This window comes from Mya arenaria, chromosome 2 (assembly GCF_026914265.1).
Source record: "Mya arenaria isolate MELC-2E11 chromosome 2, ASM2691426v1".
Taxonomy (NCBI): domain Eukaryota; kingdom Metazoa; phylum Mollusca; class Bivalvia; order Myida; family Myidae; genus Mya; species Mya arenaria.
In genome coordinates this window covers 35,368,772-35,380,033 of record NC_069123.1, presented here as the reverse complement: position 1 = coordinate 35,380,033, position 11,262 = coordinate 35,368,772, and the positions used below count along the sequence as shown (strand labels likewise).

The window sequence follows — 11,262 nt, the reverse complement described above, 5'->3', positions numbered from 1 at the left end:
GTTTTATTTCTACCAAAGAGCAGTAGCTTAAATTTTGCATTTTGAGTACAGATGCGATTAATATGTGGAAGGAACGATACACGTGTATTTACCTTGACTGAAAAATGATTACTTCACCGAATGATCAAATAGGTGTAGGCAATTAAACATTTCTCAAAACCTTTTACTTCCACGAAATCTATTTTATATATTTCCAAGATTTCATTATAAAATCAATTCTTATCAGAAAAAAGTCCAGTGAGGACATCTAAAGTGCATTGAATCGTTATTGTAATTTGCGCAATATTGCACTATTCGCAAGACATAAGATTGGTTATATTGATTAGTTAGTTTATCAAACGGGATAGTTTTGTTGAGCATGTTTCTGTAGCTTTTTGCATATATATTGTATTTGATGTTATTAATTAATCAAGAATGCTATTTTTGTTAACCCTTACCCAAATCTATTCCTTTTGAAATTAATGAAACTAATTAAACTACCATTGGGCCAAACCAGTTTATTTCTTGATTCTTGTGATTTAAGTCGGAAAGAATAAGCGAATGAGCGAAAAACAAATTCAAATTTTCCATTTTGTTTACAAACAATAGCGTGTGGACAATGTTTTCGTTCATAATTCACTTTTTACAATGGTCACTCTGATAATTATATGTGTTTAAATCTCTTTGGATTTGTCAGTTGCATCATGGATTAAAGTGTTTTGTCGCTTTTCTTTTTTTTTATAACAAATAAGAAAGACCTTTGTCGCTTAATATGTCAATATTTGTTAATATAGGTGAGGTTACTCCGTCTTACAAAACATAATTTGCTTGGCCTTGATTTAAAAAAAAATAACTTTATGAAATGATCAAATATTTCAGGCATTTAAATGAGTTATAAAACCTTTTGCTTCCACGAAATCCGTTTGACGTATTTCACAGATTTCATCATTATTTTAATAAATTCTGATATTGCCGCCATATTACACTATTCGCAACGACACAATATTGGTAGAATGGATATTAAAACAAGTCGTAAAAGTTTTTGTTCCTACGAAATCCGTTTTTCGTATTTCCATGAATTCATTATAAAATCATTCACAATATACGAGCACATATGGTGTGCATATTGCACTTATCACAAAAGTACACAATAGTCAATACTGCTATAATATTGAGTATATCAAACGCAAGAGTTTTGTACTTTATGATGAAATAATCAGGTATAAAAACAAGTCAGAAAACCTTTTGTTTCGAAGAAACCCGTTTTTTTTTGTATTTCCATGAAGTCATTATGAAACCAATTCTTGTAAGAAATATGAAGACATTCGGTGTGTATATTGCACCTATCATAACTACTTAAAACTGTTATAAAAGTAAGTTTATCAAACGGGATAGCTTTGTTAATTCCTCTAGGATACAGGAGATGATGGACTTACATTTTATTATTTTCCTTGGACTCTCTGCGGTCGGGGCTGCAAAGAACTATGACGGGTAAGACAAATTACTATGTTTGGAATTTTAGACTTTCGAAAATTTGTTTAATTCTTAATTAAGATAACTATGCATTGGTGAGATACTTCTTGTAAGTGGAAAAAGTTGAAAAAATAACGTTGACAAAAATCGTGTTTATTTTCATTTACCTGAAAATTGTATTGGCCACTGGTAAAATGCATTAACATCGGTATCTTTACCCAATCCATCAACCAGAAACATTCCATTGACAAAAAAGTCGAAAAGAACTTTCAGTTTGAAAATTTTATATAAGTCAATAGAAGGGGCAACATCGTTACTATCATATTTCGTGTTAAAGGAAGCAATAACGAGTTACTTCCTTATCCTCACATAATGGTACCGATGTAAGGTTATCGGTACATTTTAATAAATAATTCCCTTCTCCAAATAATTTGTTTCGAGGAAAGGCTTCTAAAAAAAAATTGAAATGTTGCATAATATGTTTTAAATTGCTTCGAGAGTATTGTCCTAAAATTACATTTTAAATCCATTTTGAATTTGAGTGAAGAGATTAACCTAATTCTGTGTTTGTTTTTTTAAACGTGGAGAAATGCCCAATGTGAGAAAATATTCAATAGAGGTTCTGGTTAATTGAAATTGTGTTGTCTTATTTAACAGATCTCTAAAACATATAATTTTATAGGCATACAATAGCAAAATCTTCTATAAACCTTATACCGTACAAATTAGATGCACTTCTTGGACTGTACATTTGATAACCAAATCAGTGCGAAAGGTAATTGCAAAATAAGGAGACAAAATAAGACAAAAATATTTTAAAAAGTCGTTATGGAATACTCAATTATATTTTGAGAATGGAAATACTACATACATCCAAAATAGATCATTTCTATCTGAGTTAGAAATCGAATCGCTCATTACTTATCTTATTGTATGGGAAGAATTTGGCCGATTGCGAATTTGATTGCTGTGATCTTTAATACAATTCTGTTTGAAAGCTATCTGTTTGATTTGTTTTGAAAAGAAGTTGGTTGGATTTAAGGTATGCATGAAACAGTATTGTTTATCTTTTTCCGTTGGGTTATCTAAAGTATGTTTTAGATGATAACCGACAATGCTCGGTTTCATCTAACTCCTCCATCATTATTATCCTAACGGTATCAATTTCAGCTGAACGGGATAATGTACAATATTACAATATCCCGTTTCCTTTTTCAGGTACCAGGTCTTTAAGATCCAACCCGAAGCGGAAGGGCAACTGGAAAAGCTCTGTGAACTACTTAAGGTGAATATCCATACTAAATTAATTCGTCAAATCAGATATTTAAATTAATATATCAATCGTCTGTTATTCATATTGCGTTGTTGTCTTTGTTCGTTATATGTTTTTTCTTTTCAGGGATTTATAATACAAATCAAATGCATAAAAGGTGGTGCACATAAAACAGCATATGAAGGTCGCCAATTTGTAATTAGGCAATCTTTGGTCACTAACTAAGGTCAAATTTATGGCAAAGAAACGCTAAAACCTATAGAACGATAACACATTTCAGCTAGCTCCAGTCAGTTGTGCATTTCTAGACGAGCTATGTTCATCGCGCAAGAAAATGTGTTGGCTCCAATGTTCTCCTATCGATGATAACATGTTTGAGATAGAATATTATCTTAGTGAATCATTGCTCGTTGATATTAAGCACATTAATGATAAACATTTATTTTATGCTTTTGCATGTATAATGCTTACACATTTAGAACATATAATATGATTTAATTGCCATAACATATTATATACTCGAGGGTAGATTGAAGTTTGAATATGACAAATGTAGTGTAAGTAAGTTACAACATAGGCCTTCCTGTAGTAACATATTTTCGTTTTAAAATACAGGATATGCGTTTAGATGTCTGGAAGGAAGGGGTTATTGGCCAAGAAACCCATGTCATGGTTAACCCGGAACTGATAAAAACATTTCTTCACAAAATGGAGGTCAGGAAAGCTTTTTGCCTGGGTTCTGACTTTATAATATAAGGCGAGATTTTGTATCCTTACTGGAGGGAGAATAATTTATTGTTAAGAAATGTATACCAAAGTTATACATAAAAGAAAAAAATGTAACCGTAATTGACAGGATCGTATGCATCATGATCTGACTTCATACACAAGATGCAAAGGTTTTACTATCACCTTCAAGTTTAATTTGTAAACAGTTTTCAGAAAGAGAATAATAAAGTGTAAAGGTATTAAAGCGGTGAATCTCTTTCCATATGCCCATTAGCTTTCGACGCTGTCGATCTATAAGGAAAAAATCGGTAAAATAATTCTACCATTTATGTATCTTCATAACTTCCTTCAATATATTCGCACACAATTCTTTGCACGCCTGGGGTAACATTTGTTTTTACCAAAGATGAACTCTTCGACAATGATTTATATGATACATCCTTAAGAAGATAACACACTATCACAATGTACTCAGTACTCCTAAAAATTCAGCCTTATATTCATGTTATATGTATGTGAATTATCTTAATTTGAAATTGAAAACAATCTTTTCGCCTTCAGTTCATTACATAATAAGTTGAGTTTCAGTATATCCTTTGTGAAAATAGGCAAATCATATAAACACTCTAAAGAAAACTCAAATCACGAAATAACACGATCAATAGAACGTGAAAAGCGATAACGGTGGCAGTATTATTCATAGATTGTTATTGCTATTATTATATCATCTCTGGCTGATGCTGCCCTAACAAACATTCAATTGTTACCTTATAATTATATTATCAATTAATAATATAACTTGATTGCATTGCAAAAAACAACAATTTGATACCTGCTGTATTGATAACAAGTTGTATTTACAGTTTATATTTTGCACGCTTTTCAACATGTTTTCTTTGTAGAAAAACGATTTGCAAGCTGACGTCATGATATCAGATGTCGGAGCACTGGAAAGAGCTGAACGTGAAGCCATGAAACAAGGTTCCGAATCTGCATCATTTGATTACTCCACTTACCATTCGTTAGCAGAGGTATGTTTTGCCATTATGTCCTTGATTGGTAAAAGCCTTTTATATTTTTAACGATTTATCTATAGTGGCAGTATTACAAACAAAATTATAGTTTATTGGAACAAACATCTGTTGCGTAAGGGTGGTCTTGTTAACGTTGGGGAAACCGGAGAACCATTTTTAAGTTTGGAGTGGATGCTTTGTACTGTTGCTCACTTTATTGTTTAACAGATTGAAGCATGGATGACAGACTTCGCAGCTAATGCCCCGCCTGGTATAGATGTCACAAAAATCAAAATTGGTGAATCATTTCAAGGACGGGACCTGAGTCTTTTGAAGGTCCGTGCGATGTTTGTTTTTTTAAGTTGACATATTCGAGCTTATTGTTTAATTGGAGTGCTTTATAAAACCTAATTGTTTGTTTCAGTTTAAATAGTTATATACTTTACCGAGTGAACACCAACATCTTTATTTACTCTTCATGTTCAAAAGGTGGAAATGCGATATTTCTTCGAAACATTTTATAGTATATGCCTTAAAAGGATATAATTTAACAGTTAATTGCAGTTAATTTAAAAGCGCGCCGATTGGTATGCGAACGTTATATTATTTTGGGAATGACATTGTTGAAACTGTGTACCTGCACTATGCGCTCTGCCATTTGAATTGAAAGTAAGAGCAGGATTGAATTCCAAAACATTGAAAAATATCAAATTGTAATTTCACTATTGAAATATTATTATGCTATATATTTTTCAATCATTGTTATGTATACTAATGTTTATTTGTCAATCGTTATTCATCTTATAATAGAATTAAAATTATGTTACTGTGTATCTCTTGTGCAAAGTTTGATATAACGAACAGTACGTTTAAAATAAGTAGATAATGATGCAATATGCAATTTTTATGAAACACTGAAATAAACATTGAACTATCACGCAATCGACTAACTGATTAAATTGTTTTGCTTGGTTTTGTTTGATAATATTCCTGTTGTTATCGATTATCAGATGGTTATTGAACTACTGTACAGGTTGAGAGAAACCCAAGTGCGACCAAACCAAACATTATCATGATATTTGGTTCCCATGGTCGAGAATGGATCTCTCCTGCAACGGCATTGAATTTTTTAAACTATGTAAGTGCGTATTTATCATAAAACTTCATTTCTTTTTGTTCATATTTCATTTAAATGGTTAGAACAAATCGCATTACTGGTTTTTGGATTTTATAAAAACTGTTAAAATATGTAAATTTGGCTATTTGTTTTAACTAAATTATTGATTATTGATTAATCGTTATTATCTTATAACCACATTAGAATGATGTAGCATATATACAATTTTGAATATCACTCCTTGATTGTTTTCCCTATTGGATCCTTAATTAATGTACAGTAAATGAAGCCATGCACTGATATATGTGTCGGTTTACTTAATCAAGCTCGTGAGCGAAGCCAGTTCGTTGAACACGTATAGCTGGCACATAGTTCCCGTAATCAACCCTGACAGCTATTATCGCACAACGGATGCTGCAGGAGAGGAAAAGGTGTTGTAGTAATCTAGTTCATTGACAGTTTGTACATGCTGTTTCAATATTTCATTGATAGTTTCACTCTCCTGATTTAGTACTTTTCGTAAGTAATTGAGGTATTTAGCGTGCGCCTTTTCCTTAACTAATTGTAACACAGCAGGAGCTTTTTTATCTTGCTATACTAGTGGATTTCAGATACTACCTGGCAATGTACAAATATGTAAAACTTAAAAGCCCGGTGACTAAATATTATTCTGGTTTTATTAAAAAAAGGATAACATTTGTCGAGGAAGAATTTATAAATAAAATACCAATATCCCTTTATGCAATTTGATCTCGAAATATTGAAAACTCGGTCAACCTTCTTCCGCGTGAAATTGAAATAAAGACAAAAAACTTCCATAACTTTATCAGATATATATTTTCGGTCATTTATTTTACATATTAGTGATACCAAAATGGCATAGGGGATGTAGGGTCACCTGACATGAACTATTATAATTATCACTAATGGCCTATTGAAATGAAAAGCCTAGTTATACATCGGAAAACATTGAGGTACATACATTTTTGACCTTTGTATTCTTTTCTATTTACGGATAAAAATGTATTTATGCCTGAACACTTTTTTATGAACCGTCTCACTAATAGTAAAGAAAGTCGACAAATAGGAGAACTTTAGTCATAAATGACCTACACAACACATTTGACTGCTTTGTTTTGAATTAAAGTTGGGTTGATATGTTTCATAAGACCTTCTATAACTATCTGTAGCAAAGCGAGACTAAAATGACCCATATATAAATACCATGGCACTGTAAATGTTATATTTCATTTCGTAGGACCGCCTTTGGAGGAAAACCGTGTCCTCGCACAGTATAACCGTGAATAATGGAACTAAAACTCTGACTTGTTCCGACGGGGTGGATTTCGATCGTAATTTTGAGAGAATGTGGGTTGGATATGGTGCGTATACAATATGGTGTAAAAAGTGGCTCTAAACAGTATTATCAACTATATTAAGACAAACAATGTAGGTACAGCTGTTAATTTGCAGAGACAGCTGTATTTTGTACCTATTGTTATATTTGAAAGCACATCATATGTATAGTTGAGGAAGTAATATAAAGCTGCAGCCATACCAAAAATAAAACAAACATCATAAATAACATATATAAAATAACAGCCTGTTCTAACAGTACACGCAAATATCATGGCTACAGCTGTATGTTATATCTGCAGCTGTACGTATATAAAAGACAGTCACAGTTATAAATGTACAAGTTCACTGTAACTGAAGCAGTCACGTTTGAGCTACTATGTAGGCCATACATATACAAACTTATGAAATATTCTAATACAGCCCTGGAGCATGTATGGCTCGACCATTTATTGATAAAGATATTTGGATGATGAATTTCGTATGTATCCTGTTAATGTACGTTAGGTTTTGATCTGTGTACCTTTAAGCAAGCTCATTCTTTTCTTTTGACTTGTTCTTGTTCCCATTGTGTTAAATTTTTTCTCGTACATGTCACTTTGCTGCAGGCAGTGTACTACTGGCCATACAAACAAGTCAGATATATTCATATATATATATATATATATATATATATATATATATATATATATATATATATATATATATATATATATATATATATATATATATATATATATATATATACATATATCGTATGTATGAGAAATGTTTAAAGGCCATATGAGTATGGGTGTGAATTGTTTAATTCCATGTTGTGATTGAACAAAAAGGTGAGGCAAAATATAGTTTTACCCATCTACATTCACGCTTACCATATTTTATTTAAACAGATGAGAAAGCTGGCCCTGACTGCTCATCACAAACGTTTTCTGGGCTAGAACCGTGGTCGGAGACGGAGGTACAGGCGATTAGAGACTACGTCATCTCGACCAATGTAGCGGCATTTGTCGACATCCACAGCTACGGTGAAATAGTCCTTTTACCGTATGCATACACAACGACAAGGGTGCCTCACTTCGACGAACTGGTAATTAAGCAGCAACCGCATTAGGATAGTAATTCTTTTTGAGCGAGTATTCAGTACTGTCATAATCTAGGAAAAATGCATGCATATACAAAGTGTATTCGACATAATCAGATCACCTACATAAAAGTCACTTTTATAACGAAACAAATACACTTTGTTTTTCAGATGGAGCTTGGGACTATTAGTGCATCGGCAATCGAAAGCATTGATGGACACACCTACGCCGTTGGACAAATCCCTGACTTACTAGGTACGTACTGCAATGACATACTGGTAATATTTGTGCATGTAGACTTACTTTTAACCGCAATTATATATAATGTCAGCTCTTATCCTAAAGGTACCCGATACACAAATAAGTGATTGATGGTTAATAGAATTTGAAAAGCTAGCATATATGTAGGTCAGAATCTTAAATGGCAGAAACTAGCTCATTTGCTATGGCACGTACTTGATTCATAAATATTTTGTACCTTATATACCATGCCAAATAATATTTAGTTATACACTTTTCGTATTAAAAACCATAACTTGTATGTTGTACGTATCACATTGATATAAACGTTATCATTAAAATAAATCGGAATGTTTGATTATCAGATTTGTAAATATTCCGTTACTCAAAGCCCAGACGCGCTACTGGACCGTGAAGGTTCAGGAAGCGCACTGAACACAAATGTTAACAGAACACGGAGCCAAACATACGGTTTCTTACAAAACATTTACTCTGTATGGTAAGGAGTAAAAAATAGACGAACTGTTACATTGGCTTAATGCCTTCCCGCCAGACGCTATTGCGTTTCCTCAAAAACAGAAAAAAACTCTCAGTAGGCGTTAACCACTCTTGCCTAGTACAATGTAACGTCAGTTAAACTAGTTAGGTCATATCTGATTCTGCAGATAAAATATGTTCGAGTTAAAACCAATACTACTTTGTCAAAAAAGCCTTTTTCAATATTTGTAAACTCATTTATACTTCCCAAATCATTATTTGGGTGCTACATTGTCCCCAGCGGGATTGTACGAAATAAAAAACAACTCAAAAGAATATAGAGAAATCATGAAAACATCAAACTTATCTTGAACAGCTTTTCTTACTTTGTATTTTAGCTATGGCCCATGGATTAGCGATGGATTGGACCTGCAAGGATGAACACATCTTGATCTCGCTTGCGTATGCGCTAAGAGACAAAGGAGAATTTGGCTTCCTACTCCCTCGAGATCAGATTCAGATAGCTGGCGAAGAATTTATTGCGGGAGTCATGGCCATGGTCAATGGACTGCCGTAGATATGCCAGAAGCGCAACAGTTTCAATATTCAAGTGTTGCCAATTGACATTTTAAATAGCAGCTTAAGATCATTGGGTGACTGTCATTATTCACAAGAACTATAATTAAATTCGTTAGCAATATTTCATATAAGATGCAAGATATATACCACTTTAATTTCGGTCCTTCACTATTTAATTTCACGACATTGCACGAAGATATCTGCGTTTTAATATTTCAGTTTGATCCATATTTTACTGAATACTAAATAAACAGTAGTTCTTCAAAGTGTTTTGAGTTTCCTTATGGCAGTAATATACATGCAATGTATGTGTGAGCCCCAATTCCGTATGCGAGATTCAGGACTTATTCGGGACGGAACTCGCATCGTCTGTATCGTTTTGTATGCAAAACGCAAAACAATTGCATCGCCATAAGGCCATTAGATATGAAATATGAGGAGTGTTGAATAAGGTTAGAACATGTACTTACGGTCAAATGTGCATCCAGAATGGGTCAAATCAGATTAAGATTTTCAAAATTTGGGGTGATTTATGGCCAAATTAAAGATTTGCACGATAAACTAACGATAGGCCATAAAAGTTATGGATATTGCTACACATGTGCATGTTGTCACAAGTTACACATTTTGTGTCAAGTTTCATCGTAAATTGTTTTTGAGCTATCGCTAAGGTGTTTGCATTTCGACGTCTATGACGCTGTCGCCACTGACGACGACGCCAATGATACAACTCGGCTGATTTTTTTGTTCTTTTTGATATGGCACGAGCTTATAGATACAATATTGGTTTGGATCAATTTCATAATATTTTTTTGTCGCAAAAAGAATACTTTACAAGCGCATTTCATTCAATTGTGTCCTGTATCATATACATGTAATCATTACAGCAACAATGCCACCATTGAAAATACTAAACTCATATTTCTCGTACCGGGATTGACTATACCCTGGATCATTACGTTACTCTATACGGACATAAGACAATTGGTGCCTATAACGACAACGTGTATTGTTTAATAGAATGATAGATTATACGTTGTACCGTTGAGTTACAATTCTTCAGAAGAGCTCTTCATGCTATACCGTGCTATCGTTTTTCATTGTTGTTTTCAATTATATTCTTGTTATGTTCGAGAGTCACTAAGTGACTGCGTCATTTAATCAAGTTTAAATGCCAGGAAAAGTAACCGTTGGGTTATCTTGAAGACAAGATCTTCCAGATTATGTTCCCATCGTGTGCAAATTGTTCAAATATCGCAAGTGGTATTCTGGTAACGTTGTTTTGACATGAGAGCAATACTCATAAAGTCTTTTGGTTGAAATTGTTAAAATAAAAACATGAACAAATGAGACACCTTTTTTGATATGGCCAATTGTTCAGAGCTTTGTTATCTACATCGATGTTTTGAAGGTGGTATTGTAAATGATGCGCTCAAATATAGACACGTAGAGCTGAAACAATTGTCTCAAATCTTGTTAGAAATACAGCAGATTACAAGTGTTCATTATACTTGCAGTTCAAATTGGAAATTTGTAAATAATGCCAGTTAAAACGTTGTTTACTTTAACAAAGTTTTGAATAGTCGGCCTAATCCAAGTAGTCAAGCATTTAAGCGAACATCCTGTCAATGTTACGGTATCGTATCGAGATACAACACCACAAAACCACAAAACCACAAAGACGGACTTGACATGCATCAAAATGTCGGATCCCCGTCATCTCGTACCGGTCAGCGACAATGATTGATTTTGATAAATGGTTCATTGTGGTTATCATTGAGATAATTTTTCTTTAAAGTAGAAGGGAGCAATACGATAACATTAAAAAATATTGAGCTTAGATTAATCATTTTATGAATTAGGTTTTTCAGAGGTTTAATATAATTTATGAGCCAAAACTAACACTCTGTTCGACATTTTTCAATACAAGCAAACCCAAAA

At 33.1% G+C, this 11,262-nt stretch overlaps 1 protein-coding gene across 1 annotated transcript; it reads left to right on the top strand.

Moving 5' to 3' along the window:
• The first annotated feature begins 1,313 nt into the window (after positions 1–1,313).
• On the top strand, positions 1,314–9,587 carry LOC128245818 (carboxypeptidase B-like). The gene is made up of 11 exons (XM_052964045.1): positions 1,314–1,470; positions 2,671–2,737; positions 3,341–3,439; positions 4,357–4,485; positions 4,696–4,803; positions 5,501–5,605; positions 5,911–6,015; positions 6,843–6,966; positions 7,834–8,030; positions 8,196–8,280; positions 9,141–9,587. Exons 1-11 carry the CDS (start codon positions 1,403–1,405, stop codon positions 9,317–9,319), a joined length of 1,266 nt encoding a protein of 421 aa, XP_052820005.1. The 5' UTR covers positions 1,314–1,402; the 3' UTR covers positions 9,320–9,587.
• Positions 9,588–11,262: the final 1,675 nt, after the last annotated feature.

Excerpts from the sequence above, each read along its gene's own strand:
- LOC128245818 (XM_052964045.1), top strand. The coding sequence starts at position 1,403 with ATGATGGACTTACATTTTATTATTTTCCTTGGACTCTCTGCGGTCGGG. Across the intron at positions 5,606-5,910 it reads CATTGAATTTTTTAAACTAT|CTCGTGAGCGAAGCCAGTTC; the intron begins GTAAGTGCGTAT and ends TACTTAATCAAG. Across the intron at positions 8,281-9,140 it reads ACAAATCCCTGACTTACTAG|CTATGGCCCATGGATTAGCG; the intron begins GTACGTACTGCA and ends TTTGTATTTTAG.